The 25,516-nt window shown below is 48.2% G+C and overlaps 2 protein-coding genes across 23 annotated transcripts in view; one reads left to right on the top strand and one right to left on the bottom strand.

The window, feature by feature from the left end:
• SIL1 (SIL1 nucleotide exchange factor) overlaps window positions 1-3,937 on the top strand; it is a 254,106-nt gene extending 250,169 nt beyond the window's left edge. For all 10 annotated transcript variants that reach the window (XM_070234176.1, XM_070234178.1, XM_005599371.3 and 7 more), the window contains one exon: window positions 3,410-3,937. In XM_070234176.1, coding sequence (XP_070090277.1) covers window positions 3,410-3,766 — 357 coding nt within the window. In that variant the 3' untranslated portion in view covers window positions 3,767-3,937. The remainder of the gene's footprint in view (window positions 1-3,409) is intronic.
• Window positions 3,938-16,768: 12,831 nt separating this feature from the next.
• CTNNA1 (catenin alpha 1) overlaps window positions 16,769-25,516 on the bottom strand; it is a 314,003-nt gene continuing 305,255 nt past the window's right edge. For all 13 annotated transcript variants that reach the window (XM_070234165.1, XM_070234167.1, XM_070234166.1 and 10 more), the window contains 5 exons: window positions 22,354-22,464; window positions 20,965-21,146; window positions 20,695-20,800; window positions 19,027-19,161; window positions 16,769-17,957 (listed from right to left, as the gene is read on the bottom strand). In XM_070234165.1, coding sequence (XP_070090266.1) covers window positions 17,670-17,957; window positions 19,027-19,161; window positions 20,695-20,800; window positions 20,965-21,146; window positions 22,354-22,464 — 822 coding nt within the window. In that variant the 3' untranslated portion in view covers window positions 16,769-17,669. The remainder of the gene's footprint in view (window positions 17,958-19,026; window positions 19,162-20,694; window positions 20,801-20,964; window positions 21,147-22,353; window positions 22,465-25,516) is intronic.

Here is a 25,516-nt window from a genome sequence, read left to right on the forward strand (position 1 = left end):
CAGAATGAAAGGTCATTTGGCTGAAGAATAGTGTGGGGTCATGAGGAGCAGGTGGATGGAGCGGCTGCACCTGAGAGCCATCACAGCAGCCAGGAGACCAAGGAGTCAGGGGCTGGAATGATGCTGAATCTTAAGATTCTAGAAAGCTGGAGTGCCTCCTCTGGGAGCTTTGGCTCTGGGCTGGGGCTCAGAGTGGCTGTCCTCAAGGGCCCTGGGGACCCCAGGTGCTTGCTGCCTGGGAGAAGACTTGATGCCTGGCCCACTTTGCTCTTTGTGAGCCTGAAAAGGTCTTAATTAAGGAGAGAGTAAAACCAGCCAGGCCTGGGTTCTTAATTCAGCTGCTGCAGAGAGCAGTGGTAGGGCTTTCTCAGCTGTCTCTCTGAGGCCACACAGCCAATTGCGATTGGTGGAGCAGGGCTGGGCAGCTGCTGGAACTGGTGCTGAGTGTTAGCGGCCTAGGGGTCCACCCTTCCTCCCTGCCCCCTCTCCTGCTCTATGAACCCCTCCTCGAGGCCTCAGGCTGAGGGTCAGTGTTGTCTATCGCTGCTTCTCTCTGTCAGCTGTTTGCTTTTGTGTATGTGCTCCCATTCTCCTGCTCTCCCGCTCTTGCTCTCTCAGTCTTTCTGCCTCTGTCCCTCTTAGCCTGTCTTGTTTCTCAGTCTGTTTCTCTCTCTCTCTGTCCTCCCGCCTCTCCAAGCTGCAGAAACCCAGTTTCTCAGACCAGCGGGCAGCCATGTGGTGTTCACATCCAATTAATAAGGCCTGGGCTCAGTTGACATCCTGGGTGTGGGCCAGCGAGCCTGCAGAAGGACATGTACATTGGCTTGGCATTTCCCAGGAGAAACTGATCTCTTTCCTCTGGTGTCTTGAGTGTCTCTTTGCTGCCCCAACCCTGGTCTGGTGGGCACTGTGACACTGGCTCATCCCCAGAGAGCAGCCACTGGGCAGTCTCACCAAGACTGCCCTGAGTCTGACCCTGGGAGCCTGCCTTTGAGCCTTTAGGGTGCTGCAAAGATCAGGAAGGGACTTTCATCTCCTTGCAAACAGTATAGAGACAGTCATCCTTCTGCAGGGAGGAGGACAGTGGAGGAGTTCCAGCCAGAGAGCTTTAGAACAGACATCAGCCATACTCTATGCTTGAGGCAGTCAGCGCTTCTCTGTTCTTGTGGCTCCTCAGAAAGAGTGAAGAACTAGCTAAACTGGGGATGGGTCCATAGCTGCCTGAAGGCGGAGGTGTGGCTATTGCCGTTTGGGGCACCATGCACCTCAAGGGCACTGTTGGGATGGGGAGGAGGCAGCTGAACCACAGAATTCCCATGGAAGTGTGGACCTCCCTCTCAGATTGCTGCTTCTGCACAAAGGGAGGCCAGCCTGTGGTTGTGAGCCCGTGTCCTCTCACACCTCCGTGGAGCTGAAGAGCTACAGGGGTGATCCACCTGCCAGTTCCTTCCACAAATGTTGACTGGGTGTCTGTCCTTCCAATGCTGTGCCAAGTCCATGGTCTCTGCCCTCCTGGTGCTTTCAGGCAGACGTTTATCAGAGAATCACCCAGAGCATATAGGTCATGGAGGCCTACCTCTGATCAGGGCCCTGACCTCTTTTGGGGAGTCTGGGGAGGCGCTGAGATCTGAGAGGTGAGCCGAGTTAACTATGGAGTCAGAGTTGGGTAAGAATGCGCCTTGAAGTGGGAGCTACACTTCCAAAGGCCCTGGGGAAGAGTTACTGTGACAGGTGCCAGAGTGAGGGCATGTGTGGGGACGAGGCCAAGTGCCGGCAGGGGCAGATCCTGCAGAAGTCCCAGGGAAGGGGTTTAGTCTTGATCATCAGAAATGGAAGGTTGTGAAGGGTTTGGGGCTGGGCAGCACTGTCTGCCATCAGAGGACTGGAGGAGGCAGGTTGTGAGCTGGAGGCAGTGGACTGCAAAAGTGCAGTGAGGAGCGGGGTGCACAGAGCAAAGACAGAGAGCTGGGAGGATTGGGGTGTGTTTTGGAGGTTGAGCCGGCAGGACTTGGGGGTAATTAGGAGAGCACTTCAGATGCTTCTCAGCCTTTTCTGTCCCAGGATGCTGACCCCCACCTCTCCCCTACTTCCTCTGCTAGCCCCGATGGGCCCCAAGGCCATCAGGTGGTCCGCTGTGGCCCTTGATCTTTTCCTGGACTTCCCTTTTGCCTTCCCTATCATCTGCATGCCTCATTCTCACCTGGAGTTAGGGCAGAGATTCCTTCTTTCTTCTTGCAGGTACATTTAGAAGAGCCAGTGTGGGATATCTTTGCCCCCTGCCAACCCTCCATCTCTACGTAGCCTTCCTCTGACATTTGAAATAAGCTGATAACTTGTCAGGCTTCTGGTGTTTCCTTTCCTGCCTGTGGCAGCCTGACAGGATTAGTTCCCACCATATTCTGCTGATAGGGCTGTGTTTCTGCACTTTATAGACATGGGCCGAGCATATGACTTCCTACCCAGACTTTCCTCAACTCCCCAGGCCCTGGGCATAAAGGCCACCCTCGTTAGAGGGACACCCAGGGTTCTGTGTGTTCTGAGCCCCAGCCGAGCCCTCGGGCCCTTGTGCCCCATAGACCAGCACAACCTGCCATTCTTCAACCATGAGATTGGCTCAGCCCTGTTGTTTAACTCTCCTGTGTGTGGAGCCTTCACCCTTGTCCACTTGGACAACTCTCACACCTCAAGACTCAGAGAAATGCCATCCTCTTCTATCCCCCATGTCCTGACTCCTCTGAGGGAGTGGATCTGTAGTGGTAATGATGGCGATGTTGTTGATATAGCTAACATTTGTTGAGTTGTAGATGGTGTAATAACACTTGATATCAAATCTCACATTGTTGGGTATGCTCTTTGTTCTGGACACTGGCTGCATGTTCACTATCCCATTGAGTCCTCCTAACGATCCTGAAGGGGTCATATCATCTCCATCTAGAGATGATGACATTGGGTTTTAGGGAGGCTAAGTGCCAGCCCAAGATTATTCAGCTATCAGTGGGGGAGGAGGAATTTGAACCCAGACTGTCTGCCTCCACATTACACTGCTGAACTAAATTTATCATGCTCTTTAGGAATTATTTGGTGAATTTTTATTCTCCTGTTAGACCCTGAGCTCCTTGAGGGCAGGGATGTGTCTCCATCTTGGTTTCTCCAGCACCTGGCACATTGTGCAGTTGTTTTTGATGAGTGTCTGGAAGGACAGATGGGTGGATGGGGAAGCACGTGTGAAGCCATGAATCCAGCTGGCCTTCTCCCATGAAGGGCTTTGAGGCCCAAGGGGATGAAGGAAGAGGGTGTGAACTCACGGGTCAGCCACATGCCTTTGTATCTGAAGGGCAGCGCTGACTGCTCTCTGTGTGTTCTCTCCCCCTCCCACCCCGTCCCTGGTGCCTGGCTGTGCGGATGGCAGATGTTTGCCGAGGAGGAAGCCAAGCTGACCCGAGAGATGTCCCCAGAGAAGCTGCAGCAGTATCGCCAGGTGCACCTCCTGCCAGGCCTGCGGGAACAGGGCTGGTGTGAGATCACTGCCCACCTCCTGGCACTGCCTGAGCATGATGCCCGTGAAAAGGTGCTGCAGACACTGGGCGCCCTCCTGGCCACCTGCCGGGACCGCTTCCGTCAGGACCCCCAGCTCAGCAGGATGCTGGCCAGCCTGCAGGCGGAGTACCAGGCACTGGCTACCCTGGAGCTCCAAGATGGCGAGGATGAGGGCTACTTCCGGGAACTGCTGGGCTCCATCAACAGCTTGCTGAAGGAACTGAGATGAGGCGCCCACCCAACACTGAGACTAGACTGGGATGCTGCTAGCAAGGCTGAAGGGCACCAGCTTTGGTGGGCTCTTCAGGGGACACCAGACAAGAGGGAGGACTTCCCTGCTGAGGCCTGGGTATCATCTGGGCAGTGCTAGCTTGGCCATTAAATAGAGACATGAAGGCCATTGTCTGTCCGTCTACTGTATGTCTGTGCACACTGGGCACAGCCCTGTGGTTGGGGGGCTGTGTGTGAGAGCCCCCCAGGGTAGATAGGTGGATCATTGGGTGATAGGCTCCTGAGGGCCCCTAGTGACATGCTGGATGGTCAGCCGAGGGCATCCAGTAACAGACTCCATGGGAAAGATCTGGGTTCAGGAGTTGGAAAACCCTGGCTGGAACCCAGCTCTTTACCACCCAGTAGCTCTGTGACTTTGGGAAGTCACTTAACTTCCCTGAGCCTTTTTCCTCATCTGTCAAAGGAGAATGCCATTAAATGAGAGAAAACATGCAGAAAGCACTCCACCAGTACCTGGCACCCGTGCTTGTTCCTTCCCCCACCTGGCCATGAAGGGAGGTCTAGGGGATCCTCTCACTGCCCCTTCCACCCTGTGCCCAAGTAATAGTTTCAAGGCCACTGGCCCTGGCAGAAGCCTGAGGACATCTCCACACGCAGGGATGTTGTGTCAGCCCAGGCAGCTGATGCTAGGCTGGAGCAGTTGGGGCCTGGGTGATGGAAGGACACGGGGCTGGCTTGCTGCACTCTGGAGGCCCTTGGGTACAGGCCTCGCTCTGGGAGAGGAGTGATCTTGCTAAAGCTGGTAGTGGGAACCCAGGCCTGCCAGGCCCACTGGATGGGGCAGAAGTGCCTCTCTCTGCCCTTGCCTCTCTCCTGTGTCTGTGCTGAGCTGGGCCGAGCCTAAGGAGGAGGCCTCAGAGGCGGGGGCAGCCGAGCCTGGCAAGCCTTGGCCCCCACCCCAGAGAGGCTGAGCGCCAGGCTGGGAGCCTGCTGTGGGTTGCCACGGCAACCTCAGCTCTGGGCTTTCCTGATTTGGATTCTGGTGCGTTTGTTTTTCAGCCTTTCCCAATGCACCAGAGTGCTGCTCAGGCAACCCCTCCCAGCCGCCATGTAGAAATCTCCCCCTCCTGGCCTTGCACATAGAAATTTAAGCCTCACTGGGCTGAGGGGAAACTGAGGCCCAAAGAAACATGGAGTAGTAGGTAGCATTTTTCCCTGCAGTCCCTTTGCTCAGCCTCAGGTCCTCTCCTGCCCACCTCACGCCACAATACCGAGGAAGCTTGAGAGAGAGAGAGCCGTTGCCTACACAGAGCCCTCCCAGGAGAGTAGGAGGGAAGCAGGAAACCGTTTTGCCAGGGTAGGAAGCCTCAGGGCTCGGGCATAGCTGGGATCAGACCTGAAGTCTACCAAGTGTTGGGTACTTACTGCCTCACTGCCTTTAAAACTTCTCAGTAGCCTTCGAAGTACACTTTATAGATGAGGAAATCATGGCTCAGAGAGGCTACATGATCAGCCTGAGGTCACACAGCTTCTGAGTGGCAGAGCTGGGATTTGCTGGGCTGATCATGCTGTGGTGGAAGCCTTCAATGTGCAGCTCAGAAGGGCATAATGTTTAATTTGACAGGCAGTGGTGGGAGGACCAGGAGAGATGGCAGAGCAACTGTTCTGTGGCAGAGCAGGGCAAGGTTCAGAAAGGAGGTGTTGGCGCCTGGCTAAGGCCCAGGTCAAGAGTCACTTTAAAGATAGTGTCAGCAGACTCTGCAGGTGGATTTGAGAAAGAAGGACCGTGAGAGGTGGGAGAATGGGGCTGCCCTGGCACATGTGGGAGAGAGGAGGGCTTGGGGTTGGGGGCAAGTCTGGTCTGGGCCTCCTCCTGGCAGAGGTGAGCACTGAGGCTGTGGTGCAGGTGTGCTCTTTGAGCAAGGGCTTCAAGAATGTGAGGGAGGCCCTGGGCAGTATCAGGCTGGGCTGGGGATCTCCAGAGCCCTTGAGGCCTCTGTAACCACCAGGGTCTGATCTGGGATATGGGGAGGGATCCCCATGGAAGGAGTGCACCAGTGGAGGCCTGATTTAGGACCCTGGGATCTCTTTTACCCTCAGGTATGCTGCACAAAACAGCATATCTGTAAAGCAGAAAGGAGACTTTGGGCCACAAGCTCTTGGGTGGTCCCTAGGGCTGAAATGAGGGGAGCCAGACCAGTGCCAGGCTGCTGAGACCACAGGCCAGGTGGTGGGACTGCTGCTACCCTCTTCTCCTCTCCACATACGCCTAGACAAGGCATCAGGGAGGCTCAATTTTGGTCTGCAGTCTGTCTTCTTGCTGATCCCATTCGGGTTTGTCCTGGGCCTCTGATTTCTTGGTCCTGGGCCCTGAAGCAGACCCTCCTAGGAGACAGGCAGCAGTGTGACCCAGGGCTCAGGCTTGGGCTGCTTGGATGTGGGCTCTGATTCCATCACCCAATTCATCATGACTGTTGTCTGAAGGTCTAGAAGGAGCCTTCTCTGCCTTCACTTTGGGTGCTATCCTGGGAACTGTGGCCAAGGAGTGTGACCTGGGCTCAAAGTTAGGCAGAAAATGGTAATGGGAGGCCATAGCCCTCAGAATTCGGGGTGATGTGACTGCTTCCAGCCAGGGCCTGGAGGCTGCTTTCCTTTTCTCCCACCCCGTCACATGGTGGGACCACAGGGCTCTTGGCCTTCTGGCAAGGACTGGACTGAGAGCTGTGACTGGCAGACACCCCGTCGGCCCTGGATGACTGTTGGTTCCCTGCTCCTTGACTGGGCTGAATTAGGTCCTCTATGTGGGAGGATGACAGTGACAGGGTGTGGGATGGTGATCCTGGGTCCTCACCCCATTCCTCAGCAGGCCTGGTTTTTATTAATTCATTTGTTCATTCTTTTATTTAAATTGTATTTATTGAGCACTTACTCTGTTAGGCCCCAGGGTTCTGAGATTGGTGAGTCATAGGCCCTGCTGTCAGGGAGCTCACAGTCTGGTAGGGGAAGCAGTTGCAGCGTGACATGTACTGTGATGGGGGGAGGCCTTGGTCAGTTGGAGCCGAGGAGGCCCCTGACCAAGTTGAGGAGGTCAGGGAAGGCTTCCCAGAGCCTTGTTGCTGTGGTGAGAACAGGCAACAGGGGCAAGGGCAGAAGCAGGAGCCCAGTGTGGATCTATTGCAGAATCCAGGTGAGAGCTGATGCAGTTTGAACCAGGGTGATGATAGAGAAGGTGGTGTGAAGTCCTCAGAGTCCAGATATGTTTTAAAGATAGAGCTGAGAGGACGTGCGGACCAACAGCATGTGGCATAGAAGGAAAGAAGAGTCAAGGATGAAGTCTCACTTGGCCGCTTGAGCACATGGGTGTGTGGAGGTGCTGTATACAAAAGTGGGAAGAGAGAAGAGTAGGGAAAAAAGATTGAGACTTTGTGTGGACATTGTTTTTGGACATGTTTATGTTGAGATATCAAGTGACCATCAAGTAGGGTTGTTGAGTAGACAGTGGAGATAGAGTCTGGAGCCTAAGGAAGAGGCCACGTGTGAAGAGAGAAACATGGAAGCAGTGTGTGCAGGAGCCAGCTCATAGTGTGTAAGCCGTGTGGGTATCAGGAACATTGCGAGCTAGCCGTTAAACACAGCCATTATTAAAAACCGAATTATATAAACTTACAGTTAAATAATATGTTAGTAAAGCAAAGGTGGGGCCAGCCCCGTGGCAAAGTGGTAAAGTTTGCACACTCTGCTTCGGCGGCCCAGGGTTTCGCTGGTTTGGATCCTGGGCACAGGGCACCGCTCATCAGGTCATGTTGAGGTGGCGTCACACATAGCACAACCAGAGGCGCTTACAACTAGAATATACAACCATGTACTGGGGGGCTTTGGGGAGAAGAAGAGGAAGAAAAAAAAAGATTGGCAACAGATTTTAGCTCAGGTGCTAATCTTTAAAAAAAAAAAAAGCAAAGGTAATTTTTAAAAACTAGCAAGAGCAAATTACACCCAAGTAAAGCAAAAGAAAAGGAAATAATAAAGATAACAGCAGAAATCAATAAAATTTAAGACAGAAAAATTAGAGAAAATTAATGAAAAGATGATTCATTGAAAAAAGAAGACACGAATTACCAATATCAGGAATTAAAGAGGGGATATCACTATAGAGTCTACAAGCACTAACAGGATCATAAGTGAATACTAAGAACGACTCTAGGTCCATAAATTTGACAACTTAGAAGAAATGACAGATCAATTCTTTGGAAAACAGTTGTCTTTCACTGCATTAGTTTTCTATTGCTTGCTATAAAAAATTACCATGAACTTGTGCCTTATTTCAACCTGGATTTATGATCTTACAGTTCAGTAGGTCAGAAGTCTGATGCAGTTCTCACAGGGCAAAAATCAAAGTCATCCACAGGGCTGCATTCCTTCCTATGGGCTCTGAGCAGGATCCACTTCCTTGCCTTTTCCAGCTCCTAGAGGTTGCCTGCATTCCTTGATTTGTGGACCCTTTCTCCATCTTCAAAGCTAACAAAACCAAGTCAAGTTCTCAGATGACCTCACTCTGACTTACTCTTCTACCTCCCTTTTCCACTGTAAGGCCCCTTGTGATTACATTGGGCCCACCTGGATAATCCAGGATATTCTCCCTATTTTAAAATCAGCCAATTAGCAACCTTAATTCCATCTGCAACCTTAATTTCTTTTTGCCACACAACATAACAATGGTTATGTGGTTATGGTTATGGTAAATGGTCACAGGTTCCAGGGAGGAGTATGTAATGTCCTTGGGGAGCCGTTATTCTGCTCCCACAAACACAAACTACCAAAACTCACTCAAGAATAAATAGATAGCCTGTGTAGTCCTATATCTATTAAAGAAATTGAATTCTTAGCTTAAAATCTTCCCACAAAGAAAACTCCAGGCCCAGATGGTTTCACTGCCAAATTGCACCAAATAATACCAAATCTACACAATCTCTTCCTGAAAATAGAAGAAAGCACTTCCAAATTCATTTCATAGGTAGCATTACTCTGATACCAACACCAGACAAATATATTAAAAGAAAAAACTCTACAGACCAATATCCCTCATAAGCGATGAGGTTGGGAGATTGAGGAGGGGAGATCCTGGGGGCTGTGGTAAGGACTTCAGATTTTTCTAAGGTCCCTACCAAAATCCTCAATGCAGAACTCCTCAACAGAATATTAGCAAATCAAATGTAGCAATATAGAAAAGGATACATATAAAAGGATAATACATCACCACCAAATGGGGTCTATCCTGGGAATGCAAGGCTAGTTCAACTGAATTCACCATATTAACAGACTAAAGAAAAAGCCACATGATCATCTCAATAGATGTGGAAAACACATTTGACAAACTTCAATATCCATTTGTAATAAAAACTCTCAGCGAATTAGGAATAGAAGGGAGCTTCCTTAACCTGATAAAGGAAAACTACATAAAAACCTACAACAAACATCAAACTTAACAGGTCAAAGACGGACTTTTTCCTAAGATTGGGAACAAGTCAAGAATGCCACTCTCACCTCTCCTTTTCAATATTGTGCCAGAAGTCCTGGGCAGCTCAGTAAGGCATGAAAATGAAATAAAAGGCATACACATTGAAAAAAAAGAAAGAATTCTCTCTCTTTGCAGATGACACAATTGTTGATGTAGAAAATCCCATGGAATGTATAAAAATCTCCTAGAACTAGCAATGAGTTTATCAGCAAGGTCACAAGATAGAAAGTCAATGTTCAAAAATCAATTGTATTTCTATATGCTAGCAATGAACAACTGGAAAGGAAATTTTAAAAATACCATATACAATAGCACTGAAACAAATGAAATATGTATAAATCTGGCAAAATTTGTACAGGATTTTTATGGTGAAAACTACAAAACACTGTTAAAAGAAAAAATCTAAATAAATGGAGAGACCGACTGAGTTTATGGGTTGGAAGACTAACTAGTGTTAAGATATCAGTCTCCCAAAAATTGGCCTATAGATTCAATGCAGTCCTATCAGGAATTTGTTAGATATCAAGAGTCTGATCTGGAAATGTATATGGAAATGCAAAGGAACTGGAATAGCTAAAACGATCTTGAAAGAGAGGGACGAAGTTGGAGGACTCCCATCAGCTGAGTTTAAGACTTGCTACAAAGCAATAGCACTCAAGAGAGTGTGGCATTGGTCAAAGAATAGACACATAGATCAGTGAATCACAACAGAGTTCAGAAGTAGACCCATGCAAATATGGTTAATTGATTTTTGACAAAATGTGTGAAGGCGCTTCAGTAGAGAAAGGATTGTCTTTTCAATGAATGGTGCTGCAACAACTGGACAGCCGCATTTTAAAAATGAACCTTGGCCTACACCTGTCATCTTACACCCGATTTAACTCAATATAAATCACAGACCTAAATGAAAAATGATCAAACCTTTAGAAGAAAACAGGAAAGAAGTCTTTGTGACCTTGACTTAGGCAAAGAGTTCTTAGATTCAACACAAAATGTGCAATTCATAAAGTAAAAAATTGATAAACAGGACTACATCAAAAATAAAAACTTGTTCTGTGAAAGAAATTAATAAAAAAAGACAAGCCAAAAACAGGGAGAAAATATTTGCAAATCACTTATCTGTCAAAAGACTTGCATCCAGAATATATGAAGAATTCTTAAAAGTCATCAACAAGACAATAGTCAACCCAATAAAAAAAAATAGGCAAAAGATTTGAAAAGACATTTCACCAAAGAAGATATACAGATGACAGATAAGCATGTGAAAAGATGCTCAGCATCATTAGTTGTTAGGGAAATTCAAAGTAGAACAAGACACTTTTATATACTTACTAAAATGGCTAAAAAAAAAAACCTTGACAATACTATGTGCTGAGGAGGATGCAGGGCAACTGGAACTGTCATACGTTGTGGTGGGAATGCAAAGTGATGCAGCCACTGTGGAACACAGGTTGGTAAGTTTCTTATAAAGTTCAACATACATTTACCACACAACATACCAATCTCACTCCTAAGTATTTACCTGAGATAAACGAAAATCTATGTGCACACAAACTTGTACACGAATGCTTATATCAACTTTTCCTATTAAAAAAGAAACAACTAGAAACATCAAATGCCCCTCATCTGGGGAATGGATAGACCAACTGTGGTGCACCCGTGCAATGCGGTACTGCTCTGCAGCGGAAAGGGATGTGCTGTTGATACACAGCCACAGGCATGCATCTCAAATGCATTATCCTCATCGAAAGACGGCAGACTCAAAAGACTACACACTGTATGATTCCATTTATATGACATTCTGGAAAAGGCAAAACCATAGGGAAAGAGTTTTATCAGGACTTAGGATAGAGGGATGTTTGCACCACATTGGGATGGCACACGGGAACTGTTCTGTCTCTTGATTGTGGTGGTGGTTGCACAACTCTAAGCATTTGTCAAAACTCACAGAACTGTACACCAAAAAGAGGGAATTTTTATGTAAATAAACTTAAAACTAAAAATTTTTAACATAGTGAATACTCAAAACTCATCCTTTCCTAATTAGTTCATATTTGGCCATCCTCTGTGCTCTTGCGATTGCTTACGTCTGCAGTATCTGGGTGGCAGAAACACTAACGGTTGCGCGCCTGCGTGTCTCTTCCCAGCTCCACCTTCAGGACATCATGTTGGTGGCTGGAAATCTGATGTGGTGGGAATATTTATACCATGGAAATTGGGAATGTTACAGTCAAGGCTTAATTTATTATTTTGTGATTGTCTAGACTTAAAGTGATGGAAAAAATGTGAATATGCTAATTAAACTTAAAAGTGCGTCATCACAGGTAGTGCAGAAAATTGAGGAAACTGTCGCACAGTATCTGACAACTATTATCTGATTCATCAAAGAAGTCACTCACTGAAAAACAAGTGAAATTCCAACATATGTTTTTGTTTCATTTTCATCTTAAGGTAAACAAAATACCGACCACCATTCATGTCAGAACTAGACTCGTTAGTTAGTTGCAACCTTAGGTTGGCTATAGATGCAAGATTTCAGCAAAAATCAATGAAAGCCTTCTGTGAGAATCAGTTGGCTATATGGAACTTACAATAAAGAGTATTGCATATTTTGTTATTTGTGAATTATGTGCTACAATTCTTTTATAGAAGTAAAATATATAATAAACACATGTATGTATATATATGCATCGCCTCCCAGCCCTGCCCTGGAAAGCTGGTTGTCAAGCATTTACCAGCATACCACCGCTTAGGAATCATCGGAGACAGGCAAGAGAAGAGGACCAAGGCTGAGCCTGGACCACCTCAACATTAGAGGTCAAGAGGAGCACGAGCTGGTAAAGGAGATGAGGAGCAGAGATCAGTGAAGGGTGTGGAATGTGAAAATCTCCAGAAGGTGTGACAAAGAGGGAAGGAGTGGCTGCTGGCATCACATGCTACTAAGAGAACTGGACAGAATGGTGTGAGCTGGGGAGAAGTGAGGGAAGTGGAGACATGGTCTGAAGGCTCACCTGAGGAGTTCTCTATAAGGGGAGGGGAGACATGGACTCAAGGGAAATGTTTGTATTGTCTTTTTTTTTCCAACCGTGGGATCAGAGTACATTTTGTACGCTGATGAGAAAGATCCAGGAGGAAGGAAAACTTGGCGAGGTGGGAAATAGAATTGTGGGGGCAGAATCCTTGAGTAGGCCGGGATCCAGTGACTGGCCAAGGGATGGCCTAAGCCAAAGGAGAGTTCCTGCATCCTGACAGGCAGAGGCCAGAGGCCCAGGTGCAGGGATGGGGCAGATGTGTTGGGTGGGCGCATGAGGGAGTTCCCAGCTGACCACCTCTCCTCCAGTCAGCCTCCTGAGAGTAAGGCTGAGGGGGCACAGGTGGCTACCCTGCCCTGCCCTGCCCTGCCCTCTGTGGCTGCAGGAAGGGATGGTCAGAACCTGGGGTCTTTAGAGGGACTGGATCTTGAAGCTGCAAGGCAGGGCTGGGCCACTTGCCAGCTGTGTGACTTGGGTGAGGGGCTTCACCTCTCTGACTCAGTTCCCTCAGCTTTAAAGTTTGAGGGGCAGTAATAGCACCAACACCTCAAAAGTTGTAAAGATGAGATGGGGGGATGTGGCTAAAGGCCTGACATGGGCTCTGGGTGTGCCCAGGACTTGGCAGCTCCCTTCTGCCTTCAATGGAGAGGTGACCCTGGCCTGGATGGAGACGGTGGAAGCTGTGAGGATTAAGGCCGCAGAGGTGAGGTGGAGCCTTTGAAGTATGTGCCCAGGGACCATGGGAGGCGCTGCAGAGTGGTTGGCAGGGCAGGGAGGGCAGCTGCTGCCAGCAGGAGAGGAGAGCTGGGCTCTGCAGGCCCTGGGTGCAGGTAGTGGCCAGAGCAGGTGTGAGGGCCCCTAAGCCCAGAGTGCCAGGCTGGTGAGGTGCCACTGGGGAGGGAGCCGGCCAGGCCTCACCAAAGGGAGGTGTCGCTGAGGGAGGTGACACTGAGGGTCGTGTCTACCCTGGCTGAGAAGTAAGAAGCCTCAAGATACCAAGGAGAGACAGTTCTCTTAGTGGGTGGCAGAAGGGCAGGAGGGAATACCCCTAAGGACAGGGTGAGGCAAAGCTCCCTCGTGCTCAGCCCAGGCTTGAGCATCTTTAGAGTGTGCTCTCTGAGGAGGACAGAGGAGGATTTCGGTATTTCTGGGCAGGGCCTCTGGTGCCTCCTCAGTTGTCCGCTTTTTGCCTTCTGTTATCTTTTGATTGGTTTAATCAATGAATGGTTCAAATGGCTCAAGAATATTTCTCAAGCAAGCGCCAGGCCCTTTGCTGGACAATGGGGTCAACAAGACCAACGCTGTCTATTCCCTGAAGGAATGCGGGTCAGTCCCATGGGGGCTGGCACTCTAACACCATGTGCCATGGCTGAGAGGGCTCAGCCTGGGGGAGCAAGAGGCAGCTGTGGGCCAGTGTTTCCCATTGTACAAGGGATGATTTTAGGTGATACATTAATGAAACACTTATTATTAAAATGTTATTTTAAAGTATGTTAGAAAAACTGTAACTAGCACATCACACGTGATTTCATAGATACTGCTTAGAAGGAGGCAAAGTTAAACAAAAGTTAGTCTTTTCAAGTAAATAATGGTATTTTGCTTGGGACGACGATATGGCAAAGGTGATAACCCAGACATGCAAGTGATGGACTCACAGGGAGACCACAGGGGTGTCCCGGGAACCGCCTCCAGGGGTCAGCGTGGGTGCAGAGGGCAGGGTCACAGTACCAGACACTGCAGAGACCATGAACAGGGCTGCCAGCATGTCAGGTGGGCAGTGGGCAGCCCCAGGCAGAGGGCTTTATGCAGAGGCTTGACTCTTTAGGAGGTATTTTCAGAAGATTGCTTCGCTACTAGATGGAGAATGGAGAATGGATCCTGTGGGCTGGATAGGAGGCTCATTTAGGAGGCTTTGCAGCAATCCAGATGTGGGGTGGGGTCTTGGCCTCTGCTGGCGAGAAGTAGATGAGTTAGGAGGAAGACTGGATGGGGACTGCTGGGGTGCAGGGCTGGAGGTGAAGCAGCTGGGGACAGATGTGCTGGAGCTCAGGTCTGGAAGAGTTTGGAGTGTGACAAACTGATGGCAAAAAAAGCCATGAGAGTGGGGCTGGCCCCGTGGTCGAGTGGTTAAGTTCGCGCGCTCCGCTGCAAGAGGCCCAGTGTTTCATTGGTTCAAGTCCTGGGCGCGGACATGGCACTGCTCATCAAACCACCCTGAGGCAGCGTCCCACATGCCACAACTAGAAGGACCCACAACGAAGAATATACAACTATGTACTGGGGAGCTTTGGGGAGAAAAAGGAAAAAAATAAAATCTTAAAAAAAAAAAAAAGCCATGAGAATGTCCCAAGAGTCAGCCTGAATCCTGAATTCACAAGGGTTGGAGGGTGGTGGCCAGCGCCTTCCAGTCCCACCAGAGATCCCCCAGGGGCCTTGGAGAGTCAGTAATGAACAAAATAAAGATTCCCACCCAAACGGATATGTAAAGCCATAAGAAAGAGAGGGCAAGTTAAGGATTTATCAGAGAAGGTCTTTCTGATAAATGGACTTGATGAAACACCTAAAGGAAACCTTAAGAAAGCATAGGGTTATCTGGGAAAAGTGCATTCGAGAAGTGGAACCACAAGTGCAAAGGGCGAATGACAAAGAAGTTCATCTAGGATTTTGGCTTTTACTGAGATGGAAGCTACTGGAAGGTGTGGGCTAAGAGAATGACACTGACTTGTTTTATGGGGATCGTTGTGACTGCTGTGGGGACTCGTGTGAAGGAAGAGGATGTTCAGGGAAGCGTGTGTGTGTGGAAGGGGGGTTTACTGCAATGGTCTGGGTACATATGGCTGTGGGAGTCCACCTTCCAGCCTTTGTACTGTCCCCTCCCACAGTGTAGGGGGGGGGGGTCTGTGTCCAGTAGAATACAGTGGAAGTGATGGTGTATCACTTTCAAGATCAGGTTTTTAACAACACTGTGGCTTCCATCTGGTTGCCGTTCTCTTGGATCACCCACTCTGGGGAAGTCCGCTACTGCACTGTGAGCTGCCCTATGGGAAGGCCTGCATGGCATGGAGCCAGGCCTTCTGCCAGCTGTCATGCGAAGGAGCTTGGAAGCAGACCCTCCAGCCCATCAAGCCTTCAGAGAGAGACTGTGGCCTCATGAGAGACCCCGAGTCAGAACCTCCCACTAAGCGGCTCTGGATTCTTGACCTTCACGAACTGTGAGGTAATAAACAGGTTTGCTGTTTTAGCTGTTAAGTTTGGGGGCGATTTGTCACATGGTAATAGATAACTAACACAGTGATGAGGGCTGAGACCAGGTGACAGTAAACAGAAGTGGTAAGTAGTTGGACCTAGCATACATTTCAAAGATAAGAATTTGGGCAGGTCCAGTTTGAGAGATTTAGTGAGACATCCAGGGGCCAGCCTGGTGGCACAGCCCAGGGTTTGCCAGTTTGGCTCCCAGGTGTGGGTGGACCTACACAGTGCTTGTCAAGCCATGCTGTGGCAGGCGTCCCACACAGAAAAAAAAAAGTAGAGGCTGATGGGCATGGATGTTAGCTCAGGGCTAGTCTGTCTTCCTCAAAAAAAGAAAAGTTCTCTAAAAAAAAATCCAAGTGCAGAGTTTAGGAGGCAGGCAGTTATAAAAGTTGAATCCCAGGAGAAGTCGGTATTTGGACAGTATTTAAAGCCAGAAGTCTGGCTAAGACCAGAAGAGTGAGTAGAGCCAGAGAAGAGAAGAGGCCCAGGGACTGAGCCCTGGGACAGTGCAACTTTGAACAACTAGGAAAAGCAGGAGCGCTCAGTAAGGAAGACAAAACCAGAGCGCAGTGTTCCAGAAGTCAAGTGAGCAGCTTTCTGGAGGGAGCATTCACCTGGGCCACTAGTTGTGAGGTTGGTAAGGAGACAGAGCTGGTCTGTGTGATGGGGTGGAGGACGGCCCCCTTAACAGGGAGGACCGCAGTAGAGTGGTGGGGACCAGAGCTGAGTGGAATGGCAGAGAGAACAGACGTGAGGAAGAGGAGACAAGGACCACACACATCCTTTAGGCAGTTCTGCTTAAGGTGGGGATGTTTGCTGGGAAGGGACATGGGGTTAAATTAAGGAGGGATTTTATTTTTAGGCAGCTATTATCAACATACGGTTTAAGCTGATGGGAATGATTCAGAAGAGAGAGGGGGTGATATCCATGGAGATGTCAAGGATGCCTCCAGGGTTTTGACCTGCACCTTGAAGCACAACACGTGAATTCCTGAGGTTGGCACAGCCCTCCCTGGTATGCTGGCACGGAAGCTACAAGGCTGTGCAGCCCTTGGCCTGGAGCCACGGGCATAGTCTCCTCACTGAGCAACACTGTCCCAGGGGAGGAGGGACACCGGGAGGGCCCGAGCACTGCAGGTGACATTTGATGTAAGACTCCGCGCTACTGGAAGGCAAAGAAAATGACTTTGGCTGCTCAGGCTTGGTTTCATAGTGGACTTTATTGGGAAAAGTTAGTGTAAAAAACATTCAAATTCATAAAATTTAAATAAGACAGTAAAATTATACCTTGTAGCTATAGTAATCGCTATAGTAATCACAAATAAGGTAAAGTCAAAATTATTGCCTAAGTAAACACTATTTTTGTCAGGCTTCTGTTGCAAGCCCAAGGCAGGAAACATTGCAATTATTAGAAGTGAGCCCAATGATGAATTTGCATTTGAAGCCAAAGAAAGGGAAAAAAGCATGTTCTGATTACAGCATCACAACATTCTAGCCTGAAAAAAGCAACTTTATTAATGTCCTGCAGCAGAGTACATTAGTAATTGTAACCATGCATTAAAATTCTCATTGCATGTCATAAAGAGAGTAATCAGTTGTCTTCATGATACATTACGTCTTACTGAGTTTTATGTGCTACGTCCCTTTCAAGACCTTTCTGGGAACATTCCTCCTCCAGGGATAGCTTCCTAAGACACCCAGGTTGCTCACTCTGGGTCGTCTTTGGTCACATAATACCAGCCAAACCGCTGGAACCCAGGGCTGGTAGATCTCCTTCTCTCAAACAGAATGGGCCTCACAACTCGGTCAAGAGTGTTAATAACAAGTTAATGTGAGATTCTCTTTGGTTATGGAATTTTTATTTTTCTTTAATCTTATAAAAAAAATATAGCTGGAAATATGCTCCTGAATTCTAAAGGTATTTTTGACCAACTTAAAGACAAATATGGCCTTCAAAAATTTACCACCTGGCCAAGTTTAAACTCTGCCTATTTCCCTGTGGAATCTAACATCAGTGTTCTATGTAGCAAATACACTTGAGTGAAGAACAGTGACTGATCTTTAGGGGCCCCAACGGGTGGGGGCAGCTGGCTAGGGCAGCCTTAGATACTGTCCATGGCTTTGAACTCACTGAGGGCCTGAACCGGGTTCACGTGCTTCTTCTGAGATGCCCGTTTAATCTTGGTCTGTGTCTCATCCTGTTTCTCTCTCTTCACCAAGGGCTTCTTCTCAGGTGCCTTCATCTTCCACGACACAGCCGGGAGGTTGAGGGAAGCCATGCCCTGAGACTTCTGGTATTTGGTAGAGGCCACGTAGGACGCCTTCACTGTCTGCACCACGGCGTTCATCAAGTTCTTGGCGGCCTGGATCAGGGACATGGCGCTGTCCACCTAAGAGGCACAGATGGGGGCAGTGAGGACCACAGGCCTGACCTCCAGCCCCATGTGCACTGGGGGACTGTCAGTGCCTGAGGGGGGAGTCCCCGCTTCTCCCCATCCAGGACAGGGCTGAGCAGCAGCCCCGCTCCTGGTTAGCTCTCCTCGCGGCTGCCTACTCTTGTCCAAATACCCTGAAAACACCTGTGTTTTTCAGATCTCTTGAAGAAGAAAAGGGAGTAGTAACAAAAACATAAGGCACCATCCCCTTGCCTGCCTCCACCCCTCAGCAAGTTTTTATTCACTCACACAAGCTGGAGGAGGCTCTGCACCTTCCTGAGTGATCGCAGAGTTATAACCACAAGCACTGTGAACGGCCACGGAGGAGCAGGCACGGAGCCAGCCCTCTGAGACAGAAACGCACCATTTTCAGTCATGACCCAGGGGGTCTCCTCGCTCATTTAGAGAAGAGGGATAATTGCTCCCCAGAGACAGGCATTTATGCTGTAGCAGGTGAGCAAATGCTGTCAGTGAGTCCAACATACAAAATAGTTCTCTGAAAGGAAATTCCGTGGGGTTAGCAGAAGCCACAGGCAATCCGTGGAGCCCAGCACACAGAGCGAGGCGTCCTCTTTCCCCTGTTCAAGGTGACAGGGGGACCAGGCTGTGACATGGTGAACAGACAATGGAAGAGAGACTACTCGGGCACTGTGAGGGGTGGAGGAGGTTTGAGAAAGCCTATCTACATCATCTTCGCAATTTTTGAACAGGCTCAATTCCTCTCTGGGGAAAGAAAAGCAAGGAAGATAAAAATATTTTTCCCAATGAGCGGCCAGCAAAAGGGAAGAGGCCAGCCCTGTGATGGCTCCAAGCTGTCACAAACTGCGCCCTGCTAAACAGAACTGCAGTTCAGCAGGAAGCGGCGATATGCAGTCCTTGGCCTCCAAGGACTGAAGAGAAACTTCAGGTTTTCCACAGCACACTTTCCCGTTCAGGGCAGGTGAGGAGTGTATGTGGACAAGAGGCTACTTTCGTTTCAAAAGCACATTCTTACCAACCACTTCTTTTCACGAATAAGACTTACCCCGGAGACAACGAGCTCCCCACCGAGGTTCTGCACCTCGGCCTTGACTTTGCTGCAGATGTTGAGCTGGTGACAGTAGAGGGCGATGCGCTGCAGGTAGGCCAGCAGGTCCTGCTTGCAGGCCGAGTCTGGGCACTGAGGGGAGAGTAGGCTGAGCATCAAGCACTCTGGGCCCGGTCCAAACACACCCCACCCCCAGGGCTATTTCTGAAAGGCTCAGTGTGCCACCAACAGGCTTCTCTCCTTACTGGGCAAAGGGCAAGAAAGATGTGTTATCCAATTATCTGGGGCAGTCACAGACCTAGGCTACTCTCTGCTTGGGCCCATGCCCCTCAAGGTGAGAAAAAGCCTCAGCAAGTAAGAGCCTGGCTCTGGAGGAAAGTCAGAGTGCTTTGAGCTAGCTAATAACCATCCAAATAGCTCTTCTGCTCAGAAGCACTTTATCTGCTCAGTTACAATGCACACTGTAAAGGCCTGATGAAAGGAGATGTTCACTTCAGGCAAAGATGGAGGACAACTGAGTTAAACCAAAGCAAGAAGAGAGCACGTGGGGACCATGAGGTCTTGACCAGGCACAGGGAAGCTCAGGGCCGGCTTAAGAGGCTTTTCCCGAAGAAGGAAACATGGAGTACCTCTCAAGTGTCTACAGCAAACACTTCGAACCTGTGAGGCTGGGGCGCAGTGAGAGCGTGGCATGAAATGAAGTCTGAGACCATGCTGGAGACTTTGAGTTTTAAGAAGCTACTGAAGCAGGGCAGAGCCATATCTGACTTGCATTTTAAGATGATCATATAAGAAGACCGTGTTAGCAACTGTGTGGAGGATGGAGGGAAGAGTGGGAAGCCAGTGAGGAGAGGCCATGGGAGTCCAGGTATGCGGCCGAGGTCTGGACCGAGCTGGTGGTTGCAGAGAGGAAAAGACTGGCTGGTGTCAAGATCTGTGAGGCCAGGAGAAGCAGTAGGGCTTAGTACTGGATTACATGAGAGAGGGGGAGTCAAGGATGACTTCTGAGTCTGTGGCTTGAGCGATGGAGAATTGCTGTCACTCAGCCTGCAGCTGGGATACTTCAGGGAAAGGGGTAGGAAGAGTTAGTAACTGCAGAGAAAAACTGTAACTGAAAAACACTGTCTCTGATAATAAGTCTTGGAGCATCAAGGGAAATGCAAACTTGCCAGGAAGTAAGAACCATATTTTTTGATATATCAGTAGGAGGAATAACACTAGCCAAACAGGCTCCTGATTCTTATATGAAATAAATCCATAGGAAGATAAATCTTACACACCTGGTTTCAGTGTGTTAGGGTTTGCACAAGCAGCTCCTGCCCAGAGCTGAAGTTCTGAAGAGAAGTGAGAGGTAACAAATACACAACAGTCAACAGCAGAGGCTGGTTTTAGCTGTCAACCACGGGAAGTTTACAGAACATACACACCTGCTCCAGAGATGTGCTCTAATGCAAACCGGGCCTACCTCCTAAGACTTGTCAAAGAAGAAACAAGAATTCCGAAATCCTTAAAAATCTATGCTGGTATTAATAAAGCAAGTTGGTGAGTTAAGAACTATTTTTGAGATGAGAAGAGTGCTGTGTCCCATGAAAAATCATTATTGCCACCTTGGAAGGCACCAGGCTGGGCTGCCTGAGCCCAGGATGAAGCAATTCTGTCACTTACGTGGTCTGCGATGGTACGACCAAGCTTATCCATCCTGGATCCTGCCTCAGCAATTTTCTTGGCAGCGCTGATCACATCTGATGTATTTTTGAGCGGTCCTTTACCTCTGAAAAAAGAGAACAAGGATCATTGTATATGACGCCTTTCATAGTTAGAGAGGAGTGGAACAGAGAAGATGTCCACAAAGCGGCACGGTCCTGCCTGTCTGAATTGACCTGTCGGGAGGAAAGCTGCCCTCTGTGTGGCTGGTGGGGGCTGGGCACTGCTCACCTGGTAAAGTCCGTCATCTCCATCATAATCATGCACATCTGCTTGGCCAGCACGATGATGTCGTTACCACTGTCGTCCCACTTGGACACTTCGGCATCCAGCTTGCTCTTTTCTTCCTGGAAGCTGGCCACCTGTTCCGCAATCTTTGCTTTTTGCTCCTGGGGAAGCTGAGCCATGATCGCCTAAAATCAGAAGCACAGAAAGCTCTTACATAAAGAGAATATGAAGTTCTCACAGTGCATTAGCCAAGAACATTTCTACCAAGCAATCTATGACATAGGTAGGATAATGCTTTAATAGGTTTCATTTTGCCTGAAGGGCCATTTCTTCTCATTTTGTGCAGAAGTTTACGGCAGCCTGAATTCCCGACCCACTTTCAAGAATAAGTTTTAGTGTCGAGAAAACAGAGGGTAAGGGACAGAAGGCTAATGTGGAAGCTTCGTGATCACACCTGTACAGGGACAGAATCTGCTTAACTTAATTCTTTAAAAGTTTCATCCTCTGCCTCCTGCCGTGAAGAGAGGAGATAACAGAAGGGGCCGATGTGTGGAGCCCTTTCCCTGGAGGGCCCCAAATGGACACTTCCTGTGGCTACACTACACCTCCAACTTTTCAAGGTGAACTGGTCGTGGTTTTAGAGTGTAAATTTTGAAGAGGGAAAGGAGAAGAGAATGTGCTAAGGAATATACATTTTAGCTACTTCAGATGGCATTTAAACCTTATCAAAGCAACACCTGGAGGCCTGATGCCCACCTCAAGCCCCACAGACTCCAGGCCTCAGGTTCTTCCCACTAAAATTCCCAAAATGCTCATGACCAAGTGAGGCCTAAAGCAGGCATGCACTCGCTGTTCAAAATGATTTCTAAGGAGTGAAAAAGACTCCTTAGAAATATTTCTTGGCATCCTCCCCAAAACATAAATGCTACTGACTGAAGATTTAATGACTCAAATGAATGCAGTGGCTCTGACTGATTTTCTTGAATGTACCACTGTTATTTTTTTTTTAACCCATCAACAATTAAATAGTTCATACCCATGGTATCACTGAGACGGGCGAAAACAGCAATCTTTTTCGGATTTCACAATCCTTTTAACAAACATTACATTGACTAGATCCTAGGGCTTTCCTGATGCAGGGCCCTGTCAACCACAGCCCCAGAGCACAGCTGAGGAGGCCCATGTTCCTGCCTTGCTCCCAGCAAAGGAGACATTTTGGAGGAAACTACAATTGACTAGCAGGTGCCACAGCTTAGGCTAACTTCAGTCCTACTGCCAGAGAAAAGAGGAAGAATGATGCTCTTAATACTGAGAGTGTTTTCCTAGAAAAGAAAAAGCCACGACCTGAGGGGAAAAGGGAAGATCTGCAGAACAGTTAAGCTTGTCCCTTACCCGGGCGCTCTGGCCAGCTATCAGCTGATCGTCTTCTGTCTGGACGCTTGTCCTACTTCTGACATCGAAGTCTTCTGTCTCAAAGTCGGAGTCATCCAACTCCTCAGGGGTCTACCACCAAGATAGAGATCATGAGTCAGACACAGCCCTGGACCTCCGGCCTCCAGCTGTCCCTAACCTCTGGATGCACAGCCCCTGGGCCCATGTATGACACTCAGAATTCTGGATTTTCACGTGCAGTGTTGCAAACGGTGATGGGTGATAAACTTAAAATCGCTCATTATTTGTCTGAGACCCTGCCTCGGTGATGCACACGTCGGGTGGCCCATCCAACAAAGAGCAGGCGAGGGCACCACACCAGCATTTCCCAAAGGGCCTAGGGGTTCCTTAATGGGGGTTAGGGCTTCAACTTCTACCAATGAGTCAAGACTCTCTGTTTGACATGAGGTTTTCACTTCTTAATGTACTTCTCCAACACCTGCATCTTAAGACAAAGGTGAGAACTGTCCTGGGTCTTTTTTTGTACCAAAGGCTGCCCTGAGGCGTAAAAATAGGCAATGTATTTTTTTGTTTATTTGGTTTTTGTTGGTTTTTTTTTTTTGAGGAAGATTAGCCCTGAGCTAACTGCTGCCAATCCTCCTTTTTTTGCTGAGAAAGACTGACCCTGAGCTAACATCCGTGCCCATCTTCCTCTACTTTCTGTGTGGGACGCCTGCCACAGCATGGTTTGCCAAGCGGTGCCATGTCCGCACCTGGGATCCAAACTGGCGAACCCCCGGCTGCCGAAGCGGAAGGTGCAAACTTGACCGCTGCACCATCAGGCTGGCCCCAAGCAATGTATCTTTATGTGCTACTTTTTTTTTTTTTACTTTTATCAAAGGAAAAAAGAGAGAAAATGGCAGGTAAGGTCTGAGAAAATACCAAAGGGACTGATTACTGGTCCTAACTCTTTGCTTTAATTATGAAACAAAATTCTTATTTTGCACAACCTCCAGCCTCTCATGATTAGCTGCTGACTAGAAACATAATGTCATCTTCTGGAAGTTATCAGTACCAAGGCAGCAGGCAGAACAGCTGGGGTTGGCTCTTGTCCCAGCCAACCAGCCTATGACAGGAGGGCAGTGAGGTGAGTCTCTCCTCTGCACCAGGACCTAGTCCGAGCCTGGCCCGAGGGCTGCTGTGAACCTCAAATGAGAGGACGCATGAGAAAGCATCTGAAACTGCCCAGAATATCTTGGGTTTGTACACATGCAGTCCGGGCCTGTCCCTCAATCAGATGAGGCGAGGACAGCGGAGGTCACATGAGGCATTAGTGAGCCACAGAGAGCCTGTCAATGCCAGATCCTAGAGTCTCACAGACTTGGCAGCACAAAATACCACATCACCATTGGCCATTTTAATCCTGGGGTCACAGATCCCTTTAGAGTTTTGGTGAGAGCTGAGTCTCTGGAAGCGCATTCTCAAAGGTGGGCCTCCTAACATGATCTCCACTTCTGCACTGCCCCCAAGAGCCCATCACAGACCCAAGAATTGTTCTTGTCAAAAAACCAAATACCTGTTACTCATTCTTTTGTTCGCTGAGTTTGTGTGTGCCAAGCAGTGTTCTGGGCCCTGGAGGTACAAAATCACTAACACAGACAAAAATCCCTGCTCCTATATACATAGGCACACCTCGGAGATATTGCAGGTTCAGTCCCAGACCACAATACAGTGAATATCGCGATAAAGTCACAGGGATATTTTGCTTTCCCAGTGCATGTAAAAGTTATGTTTACACTATAGTCTATTAAGTGTGCAACAGCATTATGTCTAAAAAATATGTACATACCTTAAAAAATACTTTACTGCTAAAAAATGCTAACCATCATCTGAACCTTCAGTGAGTCATAATCTTTTGGCTTTTGGAGCGTCGTGCTTCGATGGTGATGGCTGCTGACTGATCGAGGCGGTGGCTGCTAACAATTGGATCGGCTGTGGCAATGTCTTAAAATAAGACAACGATGAAGTTTGCTGCATTGATTGATTCTTCCTTTCATGAACGATTTCTCTGTAGCATGTGATGCTGGTTTGATAGCATTTTACCCACAGTAGAACTTCTTTCAAAATCAGAGTGAATCCCCTCAAACCCTGCCGCTGCTTTATCCACTAGGTTGATGTAAATTCTAAATCCTTTGTTTTCATTTCAACCATCTTCACAGCATCTTCACCAGGTGCAAATTCCATCTCAAGAAACCACTTTCTTTGCTCATCCATAACTAGCAATTCCTCATCTGTTAAAGTTTTATCATGAGACTGCAGCAATTCAGTCACGTCTTCAGGCTCCACTTCTAATTCCAGGTCTCTCGCCACTTCCACCACATCTGCAGTTACTTCCTCCACTAAAGTCTTCTTGAACCCCCTTGAAGTCATCCATGAGGGTTCGGATAAACTTCTTCCCAACTCCTGCTAATATTGATATTTTGACCTCTTCCCATGAATCACGAATGTTCTTAATGACATCTAGAATGCTGAATCCTTTCCAGAAGGTTTTCAATTTACTTTGCCCAGATCCATCAGAGTAATCATTATCTTTATTTGGCAGCTATAACTTTAAAAAATGTATTTCTTAAACAGTAAGGCTTGAAAGTCAAAATTACTCCTTCCTTCATGGGCTGCAGAATGGATGTTGTGTTAGCAGGCAGGAAAACATTAATCTCGTTGTACATCTCCATCAGAGCTCTTGGGTGACCAGGTGCCTTGTCAATGAGCAGTAACATTTAAAAGGAATCTTTTTTCCTGAGTAGTAGGTCTCAACAGTAGGCTTGAAATATTCAGTAAACCATGTTGTAAACAGATGTGCTGTCCTCCAGCCTCTGTTGTTCCATTTATAGAGCACAGGCAGAGTAGATTTAGCGTAATTCTTAAGGGCCCTAGGATTTTTCAGAATGGTAAATGAGCATTGGCTTCAACTTAAAGTCACCAGCTGCATCAGCCCCTAACAAGAGAGTCAGCCTGCCTTTTGAAGCTCTGAAGCCAGGCATTGACTTCTCCTCTCTAGCTGTGAAAGTCCTAGATGGCATCTTCTTCCAATATAAGGCTGTTTCATCTGCACTGAAAATCTGCTCTTTAGTGTAGCCGGCTTCTTTAGTTATCTTAGCTAGATCTTCTGGACAACTTGCTGATT

Source organism: Equus caballus, chromosome 14 (assembly GCF_041296265.1).
Source record: "Equus caballus isolate H_3958 breed thoroughbred chromosome 14, TB-T2T, whole genome shotgun sequence".
NCBI lineage: Eukaryota > Metazoa > Chordata > Mammalia > Perissodactyla > Equidae > Equus > Equus caballus.